Raw genomic sequence first — 19,278 nt, 5'->3', positions numbered from 1 at the left:
TCACTGGGGCAGAGGGGAGAAACGATCCAAATCAGGAAGACAAAAAAATAAATTCAGCAGAAATAAAACAACAAACAAATAAACCACCAAAAAAAACACCACAAAAGCCCTCAAAACAAAACAAACAAAAAGGCAGCAACCAACTGGAACCCACAGTACAACAAAGCAGGGAAAAGCAGAGCCATCCCCAGGCCAGTCACTGGCCCCTTGCCCGCTGTCACCCGGTAAGCAGATCTGGATTAATTCCTTGATATGACTCCCAAGAACAAGAAATTCCATTTTAAAATAACTGAAGTATGACTTGCAATCACTTGGTGTTTAGTTTGGTCATGTCTTTTGCTTTTCCTATTTTTATTTTTTAACCAATCTCTATTGTTCAGGAAGGAAATGAGACATTTCTAATTATTCCAGTGGATTCCAGATGCCCCAAAGACCCTGAAATACCATGGTGTGCTTGTTACTTAGAAAATAATCCCAAACAAATTAAAATAACTTGAGAAATTAAAACTTGATAATTTTTAATTTCAAATTTAATTCTGCAGCACTTAAATTAAAAAAAAACTGAAGTGAAAAAAATTGTGGGAAATATGCTTTTGAGATTAAGTGTCATCATTTTCTGCAAACAGAAATGAAGCATGCTGCATCTCAAGAAGGGATTATTATTAACAACCTGACTGCTGGATGCAGGACCCCAACGCTCTTCCCAAGCTTTTGTGATGATCCATGGGCAGCAGCTCCAGAGGGCAACAGGCAGGTTTACCCCTTGGAGCCATAGCCAGAGCTGTCTGCCAGGCCCAAGGAGGAGATTTCTGAGCAGACACTTTATCCCTACATCCACTCGCTGCAGTGCTTCTGTATTTTCCTTGCAGGCAGGTCTGAGCAGCTGCTGCAGGAGCCAAGGAAGAGTTTTGGATGGGTCCTGGGTGCAACCCTCCCTTTGTTCCCATTCCTACACCTTGGCTCAGCCAACAGGCACCTGGCACAGGTGAGCTGCACACCTGAAGGGATCCTGTCCAGGGAGCAGGGAAGTGAGGGCTCCTCCCGGGAGAGGAGCAGTCCTGGAGGTGATGCAGTGCCAGGAGCCAAGGGCTCTGGCAGAGGCACTCCCCACGGCACGCAGCAGGCCCGAGGTCCCGGTGACCCAGAGATGGTGCCATCGTCCCGCGTCACCTCTCCTTCCTGTTTCCCCATCCATCTAAGGAGGTCAGTGCCAGCTACTCACACCGCCCCAGCAGCTCCACCCACGGCCCACGGAGCAGATCTGGGTCACCAGAGGATTTCTCTCCATCCGCCTCCCTAGGTGGCAGAGGGAGGACACAAATGCAGCTGTTGAAGGCAAACTGACTCCACACCTGTGTGAGCCGTGAGGCAGAGCCGTGCCCGGGTGCACACCTCAGTCTGTGCAGGAGGGCCGGGCGCTGCCCGCTGCTGCACAGCAGCCACGGTGCCTCTGTCCGTGGCACTCACACTGCCACTGCTGCTCACACTGCTCCCACTGGGCTGGAGCTCCTCTGCCGGGCCCAGGGGCTGCCCTTGCTTTGTCTGGGGCTTTGCCGTGTTTCAAAGGCAGGCGACTTCTGCAGTGTCACGCACCAAACAGAGCCCATGCAACCACGCTGCAATTATCACTATGCTGTTAGGGCCCACGCGCTGCCTCCCCTCCCATGCCAGCTCTCACCGCAGGTGGCAACCAGAACAAGCAACAGCCCCCAAACACATCAGCTACCACACAGCAGCCTGCCCAAACCCTGTGCTGCAATCCACTTACAGGCTGCTTTGGTTTTTAAAACCCTGAGTGCTTCTTCAAACTACTGCTTAAATGACAGCAGTGGAACAGGTGTGGATTCTCTGACAATTACAAACACACTGACAGATTTACAATTCCATTCACCCTTTCCAAATTCTCATGTACAAGTAATGAGTGCAATACTTTAAAAAAATCACTATCCCTCTTGGCAATGGTTAAGAAACAGCCTCCCAATTACTCAACAAGGTCCAAATGCTGGACATTTTTAATCACTATTACAGGAAATGTTTTGTGGCTAATCCTGCAAATAAAAATGCCCTGATGGCTCCCTGGATGAGGTTCCCTGCAGACAGGTCCTGCTGCAGCTGGAGGAAGAGTGGGGAATTAAACACTGGGGTTTTTTTTAAGGTCTTATTTCTCATCACTTTCTGAAATCTACAGATGACACCACGTTGCATGACCATAGCCTATGGATGCTGGAGGCCTTCATTACTGACACTGAGATTCAGACTAATTAGACAAGATAGAATCAGTGGATCAGGCCAGGTAAATAAACAATGTGAAGCAGCACAGCTTGGCATCTGAACGCTGCTCACGTGAGGGAGGCACGGCAGGTACTGATGGACCCCACTCTTACAGACAAGTTTTACAGAAGACAAGTATATTCACCTCATAGCTGGCACAGAATAAGAAATAACAGTTACAGCCATCCTCGTCAAGGTGAGGAACTTAACAGCATTCAGCAGCATGGTTCAGTTTATGCATTTTCATCAATAATCCAGTCACAACAGTGCCTGAATGTAAATGAGTTCTGATCTTTAACCACAACCATTGTCAGACCTGTGGTTTGTGTCTGCAATCCAGCACCTCCCTGCACCAGGACCTGGCATGGCTGCAGGGCCCTTTGCGCCCATCAACACCCAAATCAAGCACTGCTGTGGGACCCAAAAATCCACCGGTCTTGTTCTGGTCCTCTACACAGACAGGGATGAATGATTGTGCTCAAGCACCAGTGAAGCGACTGGTAAATATAACAAACTAGAAGACAAAGAGATGCTGTGAATGTAAAACCAGTATCTGGTCTGTTCACATGCCCACAAGATCAGCCTTGCTTCCCCACCTTCCAAAAACTTTTGCTCTTTGCATTTTGCATGCCCTGAGAAGCTCAGTTGCATCTCAGATTTTGAAAGCACGTTGTTATTTAGTCAGCATTTCAACTCTACTGGGGAACTGGCCAGCAAGCAGGACCTGCAGCACAACCAAAGACAGATGGGTTGGGCTGGGCTGTGTGCCAGCTGTCCTAGTGTCACCTGGTGAGCAAATCACCTGGATGTCATCTGACATGGAATGTACAATAGAAAATAACCCCCGAAACTGGAGGGTGTTCAGGTGCCACAGTGACAGGCACAGCTTGAGAACACAGAGCAGCAGTTCGCTTCCAAAGAAGATGATTCCATTTCCTAGGGGAAGGAATCCTTCTGAGAGAACCAGAGCTAGCCCAGCTGCACGGGCTGTGAGCCATGGCTGACATGTGCCAGGCTGGGCCGGGCAGAGCCAGAGGGGCTCTGGGGAGGACAGACCTGTCCCTGCTGGGGACACGGCTCAGGAGGGACAGGGCTCTGCTCTCTCAAGGATTTTAATTTCACTTTATGTGTTTTTTTCACATCGCTCCATGCATCTTACAAACCCCCCAGAGGTCTCTGGCATTTTCACTCAGGTTGTGCAGGCAGCGAAGTGAAGAACAAGAGCCGAGGTGGCCCATGGAACAGCTGTGTGCCGGTCTGGGGCCCCTGTGCTGCTGGACCCACCCGGACACCCTCCTCAGCCCAGAGCCAGCACAACAGCCCACACTGCCTCAGGCTGAATCACCAGCTAAAGGGATTATTAACTTCCAGCTGCGTTGGGCCCCATTTCCTTTGTGCAACAGTCTGCTTAATTGCAAATTCTAATTTACTGTTGCAGAGCACAAGCCCAGGTCCAAGGATAAATTAAAATGATGGCTCCATGGGAAGTTCAGAATTTAACTTTCTAACTTATCTGATTTGATGCAGATACAAATACTTAAATCCAGCCAAGGAAACAAACAGCCTGTTTCTAAGAAGTTCCAGCTGGGAAGGGGGGAAGGAAGGATTTTGTAGGAAGAGAGGCTGCAACAATCAGTGCACTGTCACAGTGCCTGCAGGAGCAGAGCTTTGGCTGGTGCTGCGCTCCTCCCCTGCGAGGTTCATTTGGGTTTGAGCTTCTTGAGCTTCATTTTTTTTCCTTAAGTGAAAAACTACTTTGCTATCCTGAGAGTAAGAGCTTTTACTTTTAAATCTCTTTTGTACAATTGCCCTGTTCTCTTTTCAAGGGAAACCCTGAGCCTTTGGGTGAAACACACAGAACCTGGCACATGATCGGTGGCCATCCCCACACTGACAGACGTTACTTTTGTTAAACAGATCAAACCTAAATTCAAACTGCAGTAAAAAAAAATTAAAATATGAATTTTATTTCTGAATATTGAAATTTCAAATGAGATTTCTAGTAATCTGGTTTTTTAGCACAACCACTGTGACTGAATCACAGACCCACGGCTCTGGTGCTGCCAAGGCAAACTGTGCTGGGGATGCTCCCTGAGCAGCTGCCAGAGAGGATGAGGAGGAGAAGGCAGTGCGGTGAGGAGGTTACACAACGTCACAGGCCGAGCCGTGTCCTGCCCGCGGGGCAGCGAGCCAGCCCTGCCGGTGCCGGGTCAGTGCCAGCCGACCGCCGGCAGCCCCGCCACGCCAGCGAGGCCTTGTGCCCGCCATGTGCTCCCCACACACGTGCAGGCAGACACTGGCACGGCCCCAGGGCACCCTGACCTTCTCTGCCACGCCAGGCCAGCACCCGCTGCGGGAGCACCCGGCTGACAGACAGCTACGGACAGACTGCACACCGACCAACAGACAGCCAGGGACAGACTGCACACCGACCCACGGACAGACTGCACACCGACCCACGGACAGCCACGGACAGACCGCACACCGACCCACAGACAGCCGGCCAGTCCCAGCCCAGCACCGCGCAGCCCAGACTGGCCATCAGAAAGGTTCCTCCTGCAAACTACATCGGCCTGCCAAAATTCAAAGAAAAGCTCAGATCGCCTCTAAAGCTCATTAGGCCTCAATAAAACCACATTTTTGAATAACACAGAGAGTGGCTGGGTACAGTAGAAATTTGCCGAAGCCAAAGTCTCTCTGAGGGAAGTTGTTGGTGAAAACTAAGAGGAGGGCTGAACTGATCTAATTCTGAGGCATTACTGACTCTCCAAAGCAAAGCTGAAATGAATAACCAATTCTGAACACCAGAGGGAAATGGTGTTTGAGAGTGTCTGAGGAAAAATAGAAACAAAGTGAGAAAAGATTACGTTTCACTGTGGAAAAGACCATTGTGATCAATCCTCAGCACCTTTTATTCCAGTCAAAATGTACAAGGTGTACTGGATCTCTATTTGCACTATAAATGCAGCAACTCTACCAGTTTCCAGATGAATTTTAATTGCATTACAGGCTACTGATTTCACATTCACAGGGGACATCTACAACAACTTCTTCTGCGCTACCATTAACCACTTTCACAAACATTAAACAAGCCAACACTAACATTTATTTCCCTCCACCCACAAACACAACTGATTTTTACCTTTGCTTTCTCCCAGATTCACTCCTGGTGGTGCCCCATCCACCTACAGCTTCATGCTGCAACCTCAGATTCTAGGCTTTCCTTGCCTCCAAGCAAATGACTTGTACTCACATGTCCATCTCATCAAAATTTTGAGATATACCAAGTCTTTTCAGAAATCTGTCTTTTAGTTAAGCAAACAGAAAACCTCCCCAAACCATACATATTAAAATTCACCTGAGCCCAAAAGGAAACAACAGAAGTTCACTCAGCCTAGATCTTCAAGATCATCGGAATTATCTGCTCCCTGCCACCACCACTTCTGGTAAGTATGACTTGCGGTTAACTTGGAACTTCTCCAAGGGGAGCTTCTCTCCCGTTTTCCCCTGCAGCCCACAGCCAGCCCTGGGCACTGCTCACCCCGGCCCCGCGGGCGCTGCACGTACCTGGATGTATCGCAAGGCACTCCTGAGGACGCTGAGGTTTGAGGTCTTCTTGTCATCCACGTTGGGGATGTTGCGCTTTAATGTCTCAAAGCACTCTTTCAAATGTGCACGTCTAAAGAAAACACAGGCGGGTCGTCAGCTGCCAGGAGACACACCAGGAACCAATTCCACCAGAGGGGAGAGCTTAATTGGGGTCCTAATCCAGCAAAGCACCTACACCTGTGCACAGCAGCCCCCCAGCACAGCACGAGCCAGCTCACCCCAGCAGGGACTGTGCCTGGGTTCTATCCCAGCTTTGTTAGAACACGGTGCAGCCTTAAATAAAATATCTCATCTCACTGTGCTGGTGCTTTCACTGCCACCATACTCCCAATTTAGCTAGTCAGGCTTTTAAGAGTCTTGGGCCAGAAACGGATGTTTATTCTGTATTCACACTGTCCACTGACCCCTCATTTGGGGTATTTTACTCTTCTAAATCAAAAGAGAGTCACTGTTATGCACTGTTACTGCTTTGCAGGATCAGGGTGCTTGGGATGCAATGGTGCAGTTAAACAAAACATACTGGGAAGCAAGAAATGCAGAATTGAGCTATAAGAAAGCCAAGCAATAGTGCAAGATTCAGTAAAAGTCACTAGGAATTTTATTCAGGTTATCAGTTTAAAAAACAAACAAGCAAACAAACAAAAACCCACCAAAGCCAAACAAATATTGACAGACAATAAGCCAAAAAAAGGAGGGGAATTACAATTAAAAAACCCAACCCCTGGCTTTCTACGCACCTGTTCTTCTCCAATTTATTATGTACTTCCCTGGTCCCAACCCTGTAACCCAAACAGAACAAAGATCAGCTCAGTGTCAGGTTAAAAACTCCTGCCTTGCACCTGTGCTTGCAGCAGTGTCTCTCTGTCAAGATGCAAAAGGAATAGAAGTGTTCATATATCACTGGTTTAACATTAAGTACATACATATTTCTGCCTATACTGTTTCAAGATAAACTCCATACTTTACATGTGCATCAGAGGAACTAAGCATTGTGCACATAATGCACAGAAGATACAAACAGGTGTGATGTGTGTGTATATATACAGAAACAGCTACTACCAACAACAGGGAAAGACACAAAGTATGAATTTTAAGTATTTGTATAGAACCAGAGAACCCAGATTCTGACCTGGTTCTGATCTATGCCTACACTCCAGTGGGACAAGGTTGTACAGTTTCAAATTCAAGCGTATGGGATTGGGCAGACACTTCCAACTGCTTTGGGTTTTTACTGTGCATGAAAGAACACAGCTGAGGATAAACACGAAATGAAGCAATACAGGAATTCTCTAGTCAGTGCTCAAGGAAAAACCAGTGTGAGTTTCTGGTTTTGGGAGTTGAATCCACCCACTCTCTGAATCAGAGGAGTATTTTTAGGAAAAGCCAAACAAATACATGTTATCTCAGTTTTTCAGCTTAGTTTTTCAGCAATAAGGTACATTAGCAGATCTGGAGATTTCAAGTATCTTTCATACACTGTGCAAAGCAATTTGCCTTTGACTGAAAATACAGGACATTGAGGTAATAATATTTAATAAATTGTCACAGATATTTGACAGCATTTTTCCATGAAACATTCATAGGCTGAAAAAGACGTCTTTTCTTATGGAGCAATTCTGGGGGGATGCAATGGCGATGCTGTGCTCCACACTGGCACCACAGCCCCCGCACCTCCCAGGGCAAAGCTCAGTCTGACAGCACAGCCTCAGTCTGTGGGTGCACTTGCAGCCACCCCACTACCCACAGCCCAGGCAGCCAAACTTGTGCAGCCTGTCCTGGTACCCCTGTGCCAGCAGAAACCTCCTCCACAGCCCCCTGAACCCACACAACATCAGTGACAGCTCTCTTATTAGTGCACAGACCGACAGACCCTTCCAGCAGCAGACAGGCTCTGAGGATCTCAATCTTCTCAGATGAATTACACTGGCATTGTACTGAAGCCTTTATCTTCACAAACTCCTATCTGCATTACTTGCACTGTTTCTATGTGTTTTGGGATCTATACATCCCAGTGAACCTTTATTCTGTCCACTATACATCTCCACCAGTCCCCGTGGGATTCACAGACCATCTCCAACACCACTGCCAAGAGACATGTCCCTGCTGCAGGCAGTCAGGAGAACAGTCAGAGGCCCAGACAGCACCTCCAGGAGAGAAGACCGAACAGATCCAGGTCACTTATGCTGCAGGAAAATTGAGGGGCCAAAGGAAACAGGTAAAACTGCTGCAAAGAAGGGAATGGTTTGCTCTCCCAGTCCACAAGCAGTAATACCAGACTCCCTACTGGGATACTGTGGTCTGGAAACAACCACCTACAGAGAAGGCAGGGTCTCCACCAGCCAAAGTCCTTAAGAACAAGCCAGAAAAACACTAACCTGGAGCAACATCAGAGCCACAAGTCCTTTCAGAGGGTGAGGGCAGACTAAATAGCCTTCAGCACCTTCCAGCTTCTGAGCAAGCAGGAGGCCTTTAGCACTTACAGCACTGAGAAACTGGTGATCACTGTCCTCAGAATAACATCTCCCAGATCCCATTCCAGTTTTCAAGAAAGCTCCCACAAGCAGCAGTGCACTTTTATTTCCCTGACCAGTACAAGCAGTGATCTTTTGCCAAACATAACACGAGATACCACTTGAGATCAGACATGAAGGGCTGGACTTGCTTCCTAACACAGTTCTGGCCTGCAAAAAAAAACTCCTTATACAAAAACTTAGTGTGGAGTGAGGGAGGATAATAAAAACTCGTCATGCTAAAAAGCCCTGTTCTCAGTAATTCAAAGACATTAAACATCCACGGGTCTTGGCATTTCTAACCCAACAACACTTCGCACAAGCAGGAGCCGCTCCAGAGAGATGCAGCTTAGCTTGTCCCTCCCGGACACGTCCCCACAGGCAGTGCACTCACCCTCCAATCCTCTTCTTGAGCTCGATGGGTTTCATGTCATCTGCCGGTGCCAGCTTCAGAGCGCCGAGCGGCGCGGGCGCGGGCGGGTGCTGCAGGGGCTGGATGGGCTGCGGGACCACATGGTGCTGGGAGATGGCCAGCACGGGCGCCGCGTAGTGCGGGAGCTGCTTGGGGCTGCCCGACGGCGGCGTCGCGGCTTTCCCGTCCGGCCGCTGGATCACCGGCGCCAGCGACGGCGCTTCCTTGGGGACACCGGCAGGGCTTACCAGGGGCTGGTGGCGTTGCACCAGCGGCGGCGACAGGGCGGCCTGGGCTGCCTGCTGGGGGGAACTGGTGACAACGGGGATGGGAATGACTGAAATGGGAGCTGCCAGGGGCGGGGGCGGCAGCGGCACTGGGCCCGGCGGGGAGATGGGCACCAGCAGTTCACTCCGGGGCTCCTCTGCGCAGAGGGTGCTGTTGGCCCGTGGCACGCTGGCCTTGCCCGCCTTCTTCTGCTCCTGCTCCCTCTCCAGGCAGAGCTTCTCATGCTTCTCATTCTCCTCTGAAAGAGAAACACACGCAGTGAGCAATGGCGCTCCCCTGAGAGCAGCCTGCAACCAGCAAGAGGCAGGATCCCGAAGTTAAAACACGCTGGGTTTTATACTATTCTCAGTGAATCCCAGCTCAGTGGACACTGCACTGATACAAACACATTAGGGCACCTCTTTACTGCCGTGGATTTTAATCAAACTCTTAAACTTGGCTTTGATGTGTGTATATTCCTGTATGTTTTCAGAACACCAGACAAAGTAAATGAAATCTGTGTGGCCCGACTAGCAAAATAAACCTCATCAAACGCAATCCAGGGCTCTGGCTTTAATTGCGTGAACATGGCACAAACAAAATTTATTTATACAAGTCCTGTGGCGCCAGTGGCCCTGGCATCTAGACGTTGCGCAGTCTTAATCAAATATCTCCAAACCCACCATACGTGAGGCTCAGCAGATCCCTCTCCTGGACAGCCTCTGAGGAGCTGCAATGAAAGGTGGTGCAGCAACCTCCTCATAGTAATATACAAATATTTGGAAAATAAAACCTTAATTTATCAAGGGAGGGATTAGGGGAAGGACTTTGGAAGGACAGCTGGGTGTTCTGTCTCACAGTCACCAATATCAGGTAATTCAGAGGAAGCTCTAAGAAACATCCTGACAGAGCCTCTCCCGGGGGAAGGCTTGACTGAAACACTGAAGTCAGAATATGTATTTAGGAAATTAGGGAGAAGAGCACGTATGCTGCCACCTGGAATTACCAGGTTATGTTCAGTCCCCCAGTGATCTTCAAGACAATCTGTATTGAACAGAACAAGCAGAAGAAGTGGAATAGTGCCCCACTAGGCACAGAGCTGCCCAGCCCTTGCCATCTCCAAACCGCCTTGCCACTACTGGGATACTTTCTAACCCATCTTTTGATCTTGAGGGGTATAGTGCAAAAACTACAGAGGGCAACAAAACTCTTACTCCCGATTCTGAATGCCCTTTGGTACCTGTGACCGCACAGCAACACTGACCCAGATCCAGGCGGCACAATTTCCTAAGCTCAGCTGCAGCAGCAGCCCAAACACAGCCCAACCTCCCTAAGGAGAGCACGAGCCAGGTCAAGCAGCCAGCTGCCAAAGCAAACACTGTCCTGAGCGCACACCTGGAGAAACCACCCTCTGCACTGAGCTCCAGCACTGGGGTTGCAGCCCCAGTCCCTGACCCTGCAGCACTCACAAAAGCACCACATGAAATTCTGTCATCAGGAAGGGTTTCACATCCATACAGCCCTCTTCCCAGGGCTGCCCGAGACTCAAATCCAAAGTTTCCATTCAACTTCTGCAGCACAAGTAGGGTGAGTGAGCAAAAGATCTGACTGACTCCAAAATAGGAGGGAGGTTGCTTAAGCAGCACCTGAGCCTTAAAGCTACATTTCTCTGTGTTTTCTCAAAATATTTCAGGGTATTTTCAACAGTTCCTTAAAGGAAGAAGTGAAGCAGTGCAGGGTGCAAACACAATCTTAGCTACCAACAATTTTGGAGTGGTTCAGTTCAACGACATCAATAACTGATACAGAAAAGCCCTTTGTCTGCAGATCTCTTGCTCCACTTTGCTGCTGGTCTGCAGCCAGAGCCGATGCAATGGCCCTGGCACAGGGTGCATGAGGAAGCCCAGCCCCGAGGACCTGCTGACTCACGGAGCTCCCTGAGCCGGAGGCTGACCTGCACCGCCTTCGCAGGACACAGCAGACCGAAGCCCACACAGCTTCCACCCAGACTTCCAGCTGCGCCGGCACTGGGAGCAGCAAAGGAGTCATTGATGGGAAGCCGTGGCAGTGCCGGGGTGTGGGGAGGACAGCAGGACCTGCCCAGGCTGCTGGAGTGGAGCAGAGCATCCAGCCAGGACACCCGAGAGCTGCACCGAGGGCAGCGTGGAACTCCTACAGCCAGCAACACTCACCGGGGAAGGGAGAGAACAGGGAAGCAAGGTTAAAGCAGGCATTACTGATCACAAGTATTTATGTAAATGTCTCTGGAAGCAGGTGCAGCCCTTGGGCTGCTGACAACCTGCCAGCAAGGCCTTTGGTGTTGCTCCCTTGAGCTAAAGAGTTTATTTCAAGGATTTTTTTAGCCAAAATCCAACACTGAAGAGCCACTATCCTCTTGGGTCTGACTTACCCACAGGCAGAAAGGACCCACGCTCCCAACCCGGGCAAAAGCACTGGAGGGCCCTGAGCCACCTCTTTGGACAGAAACCCTCCCACTGGGTGGCGAAGGTCTGTCTCCTGCTCGCTTTGCCCTCACGCCCTGCGCACAAACCAAAGACAGCCTTAGAAAAGCTCTATGTTTTCTCATATGAAGGAAGCTCACCCACGTTTGGGCACAGATACAGATCAAGGAGAGGTGATCACCATGCTGTGTGCTCTGACACAGCAATGCAAGGCTCGTTCCCTCCCTTGTGGCACACTCGCCACAGGATCTCCTGCAAGCCCATACACAGAAAGCAGCCAGGGCTCAGGGCAACCCCTTGGGTAAGAGGATAGCTGAATCCAAAGGTGCACCTCCAAATTATGTGTAATTTTCACTTCTTCTTTGCACTCTTAACAGGGGGACTGAGGACAGAACAAACCATGGGAGGTAACTAGTGCTGAGAACCCCCAGGGGACCTGAACCACAGCCCAAGCATGAGGGGTCCTGGAATCCCACCCTGCCCACAGCACTCTGCTTGCCAGCAGGTTCACGTGGCAAGAGCAGGCACCTCAGGTCCCTGGCCACGCCACCCAGGCAGTGACAGCAGCATCGGCAGCCACGGGACAGAACAGCAAATCCTGTCCTGAGAGGACACAGAAACAGGGTCAGTACCCCTGACCAGTGGCCTGGTGCTATTTAGGGCCTTGATGGTCTGAGCACACAGCACAGGCACTCTTTGTTACCTAATAACCTGCTGCATTTAAATATATCTTGTCCCTTTTGCCTGCCCTGGAAATGCCACCAGTCTGTCACAGGCACTGCACAGCACCAGCCAGGGAGCAGAGGGCAGAGCCACACGTGCCCTCGGCCAGCAGCCACAGCAGCGTGGGCCTGCAGCAGCCAGGGCATAGCCCGAGGCTCCTGGAACCATGCTGGAGGAGAAGGCCCTAAGGGATGTCAGTGCCCTTTGCATGCCCCTACCTTTCACTGAGGACAATATCAGTACAGAGAGTTTATCAAGGGTGTGTGCCTTTGCATAGCCAACCATCCCACTTCTGTGTGCGCCCAGTGGAGAACATCTCTCCTTCCAGAAACAGTGAGGCAGTTCTGTGGTGTTGTTTTCTGAATGGTCTGAAGTGTTTTCCTGAATCATTCAATGCTTCTGGGAACTTATCCTGAATACTTGGAACTGCTACAGCCCTGGAGAGGAGTGCCTTGGGCGTCACTCACTCTGGATATGCAGCAGTGACAGCCGCAGGAGTCACTGCAGGCTCCTACCAGGAAAGCGCTGGGTACAGAAGAGTCTCCAGGTATTTACTACTCCAAAGGCTGCCCTGGCGGGGGGACAAGTCATGCCAAGAGGAAGGGCAGGCTGGAGCCTGGAGGGTGGTTTCTGTTTCTGCAGCTCCCTGCCTCTGCAGGGGAGAACCAGGAAGAGGGAGATAAGAACAGTCAGCAGAACTGGATCCCAGCAAAGCTCAGCATCAGCCAAGCAAGCTCTGAGTCACAGCAAAATGCTGCTGACATCAGAGGCTGCAGCACACAGCCACGGGCACTTCCAGGCCCAGGAACAAGCTTGCAGGACTGAGAACCCTTTAAAATCAGGACACTTTTCTGACTCCTTCTGAATTGTGGTTGGTAACAGCACAAACCCCACTTTTCTCTCCCATCTTAGATAAAACTTTCCAGTTTGGTGCCCAGCCCTTGGCACTGTTGTTTCTTCACCAGTACCGGGGCAGTCCCAAGACACAGCACTGCTTCCCAAAGCCCTCCAGGCCCCTGGCCGTGCCCTCAGTACCGAGCTGGCTGCCAGGCACCCGGTGACACTTCCGCAGGGCCACCTGCCACTAGGGCTCCCAGTGCTGTGTTCAGACCGCAGCCTGACACCAAACCGTCCCACGTCCTCTGCTCTTTTTTTTGCTAAAAAAACCAAAATTGCCATGGAGAGCCTCATCTCTACAGAGTCCCAGGACCACCATGTCACCAGGATGCCAAGTGTGCCACTGTCACAGCTGCAGCATCGCGCCTTGGTGGGCTGGAGGGATGCACAACTCCTGCTGTATCTTTCCATGGTATTTGGGATAAAGTGCAGGAAAGCACGGGCTCTGACAGGCCAAGTGGTCACCAACAGCACACGCTGACTGCTCCACCATCCAAGGAGCCGCACCTGGGCAACCAAGCAGGTGAGCTGTCCTACACAAGATGGGCCTGTGCTTTTCCACTGGGCATCAGCGTTTTTAAGAGACAGGGAGACAAAGTAATGCGCTCTGATAAAAAGCATGTATTTCTGTCAGCTGAACAGCTTCTGTGTCACAGTTCAGAGCAAGAAGTGGTGCTGCTGGCAGGCAGGACCTAACCCATCTGCTCCCACGCACATGAGGACACTGCTGTCAGGCTTCTGGCCAAGGGACAGAGGCACACACTGCAGGAACAGTGACATGCCTTAAATGTACAGGTTGGAAAAGAACAGCAAACATGAATTGACTTAATAAACAGTATTATAAACAGACTATGTATCCTTAAAACAGACCAAAAAGCCCACAGATGTGCCCTCAGAAGAAATTGTGAGAGCCCACTTCATCCACTGCTGGCAAGTGCTCTGCAGGCTGTCTCAAGTCTACAGCTCACGTGTTACACAGCCAGCACGGTGTGCATGTGTTACACAGCCAGCAAACATGCTTCTTGTGTGTTACACAGCCAGCAAGGGAGCACAGACGGGTGAAATGAGCTCAGTGAGTCATGGCAAAACTGGATCTGGCAGATAACAGCCAGCCTGTTAGGTAAGCATGTTTGCTCCAGGTAACATTCCTCGATCTGTGATGAGAACAAGGGCTCACTGCTGCACCTTCATCCCAGGGCTGCACTAGGGGTTGCTTCCACAGGCTGCTCACTCTAGCCAGCTTTCTTCTCAAGGAAATGAATGGAAATCTGCAGATTACCCTTTAGAACCCTATCTTCATACTTGAAAAAGAAAGAAGAATCAAGGGTATCTGCCCATCAAAACAGGAAGCCACCAGCATCACCTGAATGAGCTGCACCAAGGCAGTTATCCCTGCAACCCCATGACAATTATCCTTGCCACCCCCAAAATTCAGACATGGCTGTGTCACAGAGCAAGGCTCTTCCTAAACTCAAAGTCTAATTGTCAGAATAAGCATGTCAGTATGGCACTGTTGTCCTCAGAACTGCAGGGCAGCTCTCCTGGAAGCCTCTGGAAACAGATAAACTCACACTGTGTGTTGGGACGTGCTTTAACCTCCCCTGAAAGAAACCCAGGTGGGTGTGCTGCCTGCAGCAGCCAGCAAGACCAAAGCTGAGGCCACACAGCACCCTGGTGAGACAGAAGCCAATGGTGGCCAAAATGCCCCACAAGGTTTCTGGAGATGCAACTCAACATTATACTGACGAGATCAGTTGAAAGACAGCACTAAGAGACCTCACAGGGCACAGCACTGAGCCACTGCCCGACCATAGATGCTGAGTGTGAGCAGCTTCTCCTCCTCACCACTGGCACCAGGAAGGTGGCACCACAGCCAAAGGAAACCTTTCTGGCCACCACACAGCGTTATCACTTCTAGGCAATTAAGCGTGCCCAAATAGCAAGGAGGTGAGATGGAAAAGCCCAGAACTGTTTTTGTTGTGGGGTCACTGCCTGCGCTGGCACCACTCAGGAAAGGAATGGTGTGAATGAACTGTACAGCATTGAGAGAGCAGCAAACACAAGCTGGACAGTCACAGACAAATATCTGTGGGAAAAACCCTAAGAAAACAAGTATCAGTTATTGGCAGTTATAAAGAAATTTGTTTTTCTTAGATCATGAAACAATCCTGGATTAATCTAAATTCAAAGAAATCAGCACCCTCTAATTCAAGTCAAATGTCTCTGGAGCTTGCACACAACAGAGAGAGAAAGGACCTCGGGCTGTGAGTCTGTGCCCATGTAAGAGTGTTAGGAGTGTTATGTGCCTGGGAGGCACATACTTACAGCAAGAGGGTTACAGCAGCAGCAGGCACTGCTGTCAGCTGCCGACCCAGCGGCCCTTAGATGAGTTCAGTATATATATTTTAATGCTGATCCCAAAATGGATTGATTTTCAGGCCATATTGGAGCCCTGGAGTTCCACAGTGTAACTGGGGGTGTAACACAGACCATAACACTTTGCAGAACACAAGATTTCAAGTGGGAGGGGAGGAAGAACACAAGACAAAAAAGCCAACCCAGTCTTAAGTGTTCTTACTTATTACTTCCCAGCGCTTCCCAGCTGTTCCTCAGCTTATGCTCTCCCCTGATATCTTCCTGCCACCCAAAGGTCACTGCAGGGCTCCTCCTTCCTGTGCCAGTCTTCCTGGTGTTGAGACTTCCCTGAAGTGGCCACGTTTGCAGTGACGCTGCTGGTCCTGCAACCAGCCCAGCCCTTACGTGCCGGTGCAGCAGACAGGCGGCTGTGCCTCCCAGAGCCCGGGGCACGCTCGTGGTGGCAGCTCCAGCCTGCAGCAGGCTTTGTGTAACACTACATCCCCACACATCCCTGTGAGCTGCTCCTGGAGCTGAGGAACCTGCGGGGTGTCTTTTTCTTTGCTGTGTTACCCTGCCCATATATCCTGCTCAGCAGTAATTCCTGCTTCAGAAGCTGTCCAGCACAAGAAGCCGGGTTCCTCCTGCTCCTCTGTACGCCAGAGCACAGCTGGTCGGACCCACTCACGACATGCTCCCGCAGTGGGATGGCAGTGGAAGTTGTCTCCCAGCAGCAGCAGACAAACCCAGCAGCCTGCAGAGGTCGAGCCAGGTGTTTGACTGCTGCACCCGAGCACAGCCACCACAATAAGCCCGGAGCCGCTGTCGCACAGGGCTGGCGGTGGCAGGGAGACTGTCAAGGGCTGGGAAGCAGCACCGGAGCTGTCACCCAGCGGGCGGGGAGCGCGGGCGGGCAGCCCCTGCCACCTCCCAGTGCTGGGGCGTGCTCCGCGCTCGGGAATCCTCCCGGCCGTGCGCGGCCCCGCATCCCCCGTCTGCTGCGTGACTCATCACCGACACAATGGGCGGCGGCGCAAAGCGCGGCTCCCGCAGCTCCGCCCGAGCCCCGCGCCGGGGCCGCCGCGGGAGCGGGGCCGGCGCCGCTGTCCTGCGGCCACGCGCGGGCGGCAGCCCCGCCGCTGCCGCGCGGCCCCGGGGCACGGGCGGCCGATCCCGGAGAGCCGGGGGACGCAGCGGCGGGGCGGCGCGGGGCTCGGGCGGCCCCTCGGGGCTGCCCCGGTACGCCGGCTGCTCGGGGCTCCCCGGGGCTCCTCGGGGCTCCCCGGTGCCGCGGCCGCTCCCGGCGCCCCGGGCGGGCCCCGCAGCCCCGCCAGGGCCGCGCGGGGCGGGGCCGCGCGCACGTGGTGGTGGGCGGGGCCGAGCGAGTGACGCGCCAGGCCCCGCCCCGCCGCCGGCCGGGGACACGCAGCGCGCGGGGCGGGGGCGGCGGCGCCCCCGGCGGGAGCGGGGCCCGGCCCGGGGCGGCCCCGCCCGCTCGGAGCCCCCGCCGCGCTGGCCCCGAGCTGCCCCCGTGTCCTGACACTGCCCCGCCCGTCCCGCGTTCCCCCGGGTCGGATCCCCCCGGCAGCGCAAAGCTCGCGCCGGTGCCCCCCACACACCCCTCCCCAGTGCCGGTGCCCGCGCAGCCCCGGCCGGCCGGCGCTGTCAGGCGCGGTCCCGCGAGGCGCGGGCGGACGGTCACTCACCACGTGCGGTCTGCTGCTGCTGCGCCTGCCACTCCAGGAACCGCGCCGCCTCCAGCAGCGTCTCGATGCTCATGGCGCGGGCCCGGCCGCCGCCGCCGCCGCCGCCGCCCGGGCCCGCCCCGCCCGCGCCGCCCCGGGCTCGCCCCGCCGGCCGCAGCGCTGGCGACAAGATGGCGGGTGGCAACAGAAACACAACAGGCGGGCGCTGGCGCGGCCCCGCTACTACGCGGCGGGCGGCGCGAAGACGCGGAGTGGATCTCGGGGCGCCGCCCGGACGGGACGGGGCGCGCCGGGACGCGGCGGCCGGCCCGGGCCGGGGACGCGGGGGCGCGGCCCCGCAGCCCCGCCGGTCGCGCGGGGCGGGCGCGACCCGGGCCGGCCCCGGGGAGGGCGCGGGGCAGGAGGCGCGGCGGCGGCCGGTCCGGTCCGGCGGCGGCGCGATCCCGGCTCCGCGTTTTGCGGGCGGCGCTCCCCCCGCAGTGCGCTCGCGGCCCGGGGCGCGCTGTCAGCGCGCGCGAGCCAATGGGCGCGCAGCACAACACGCGTGCTGCCCTCCACATGGGCGCCCCGCGCCGCCGCGCGCCTTAAAGGGGCCGCGCCCGCCGCGCCCCGCGCACGTGCGGGCCCGCCGCCTCCGGCGGGGCTTCCCCGGGCACCCCGCACCGGCACCGCGGGGCCGCGCCGAGCGCCCGGCCCGGGCCGGCGGGAGCTGTGCGATCCGGGCACCCCGCACCGGCACCGCGGGGCCGGCGGGAGCTCTGCGATCCGGGTGCCCGCGGGACGGGCCCGGCCCCTCTCTGCCCTCGCGGGCTCCCCGGTTGTGTCCCATCCCTGCAGAACCCCCTGAGCCCCCCGCGCTCCCGGCTGCGGGGACGTGTGGCTCAGCGCTCGGCGTGACTCGCCCCGCAGCCGGCGGGGTGCCTGCACGGAGGGGAAAAGCCGAGCCCTTTTTTGGATAAAAGCAAGGAAAAGAGGGAGCCCGTTGGAAAGGGTCAGCGCCCCGGTGCCTGCTTCCCGGGAAACACCTCGCGCTGCAGCTGCCCACGGTTAACTTGAGCAACGTTTTCCTGTATGCGGCCCCTTTGTCAGTAGCTTGTGAAACGAAACTGAACTTCAGTTATCCACAAGGAAATTTTCCATACTAATTTCCATTCCGTCTACCTCTGACTGACTTCTGGTTTTTAGCTGGGAAGAGATATTGAAGTAAAGGGAAAATAAACTGGTTAGAAAAAACAGTGCTTCTCACGGAGGGAATGGGTTAAAAAAACCCCAGATTTTCATATGAGAATTTTCATTCAAACATTAAGGAATTTACAAACCGAAAACTACCCTGAGGAATGGCCACTGAAGGGGGTAAGCCCAAATCCTTGTGGGATGGGCGGAGCTGGTTTGTGGCGCTTGGGGCTGACTCTAAAGGTGCTTCTGTTTCCCACCGCCCGTGCAGGGCGGTCAGGGCGATGCCTCATCCTTGTTCAGCCTGTAACTGGGGCCTCATGCACTGCACGTTCATCTGATCCTCCTCTGCAGATGCAAGGAGTCACTTCCTCCCGAGCTCTGCCATGAACTCATCCCTGCGTTATCAGAATTCCTCTCCACAGTAACGAGGGTAGCGTCATCACGCGTGAGCAGAAGAGGTAGATAAAATACACATGTAGATGAAGCCTGGCCAAAAGAACTCACCTGGGTACCTTTGCCAGGTGTAGCTCATGGAGGGACAAGCTCATTTCTCATCGAACTTGTCAGCTGCTTTCCAATCGTCTTGCAAACTGCCTCACCGGCTCCTCCCCGCTCCCGCAATGAATGGAGCAGTTTTACTCCGGGAATGCCTTCCACCAGGCAGCCCCGCTCCGCCGAGCAGCCGCCCGGGCTGCGTGCTGAGCTCAGCCCGTGACGGCAGCGGGAGCGCTGCTCAAAGTCACACGGTGACACAGTGCACGTGGCCTTAGGGAGCGCAGCAAGAGCTGCTCCAGGGCCACCCGAGGCTGACATCTCCCAAGTCCTTCCCTTTGTAGCCTGGGCGTATTCAGGTATCATTTGCATGTGCTACATTCTGTGTGTGTGACTGT

The 19,278-nt window shown here is 53.6% G+C and overlaps 1 protein-coding gene across 2 annotated transcripts in view; it reads right to left on the bottom strand.

The window, feature by feature from the left end:
* Positions 1-19,056, bottom strand: part of MNT (MAX network transcriptional repressor) — a 33,450-nt gene extending 14,394 nt beyond the window's left edge. The window contains exons 1-4 of one of the 2 annotated variants that reach the window (XM_072916868.1): positions 18,893-19,056; positions 8,785-9,328; positions 6,618-6,659; positions 5,839-5,950 (exon numbers count right to left, since the gene is read on the bottom strand). In XM_072916868.1, the coding sequence (XP_072772969.1) occupies positions 5,839-5,950; positions 6,618-6,659; positions 8,785-9,328; positions 18,893-18,920 (726 nt within the window). In that variant the 5' untranslated portion in view covers positions 18,921-19,056. Of the gene's footprint in view, positions 1-5,838; positions 5,951-6,617; positions 6,660-8,784; positions 9,329-17,212; positions 17,451-18,892 lie in introns of those variants that run through there. The other variant, XM_041720123.2, reaches the window with a different exon arrangement.
* Positions 19,057-19,278: the final 222 nt, after the last annotated feature.

The sequence above is a fragment of the Taeniopygia guttata genome, chromosome 19, assembly GCF_048771995.1.
Source record: "Taeniopygia guttata chromosome 19, bTaeGut7.mat, whole genome shotgun sequence".
Taxonomy (NCBI): Eukaryota; Metazoa; Chordata; class Aves; order Passeriformes; family Estrildidae; genus Taeniopygia; species Taeniopygia guttata.
Note: the sequence above shows the minus strand (reverse complement) of the source record. Positions and strands in the feature narration are given on the sequence as shown.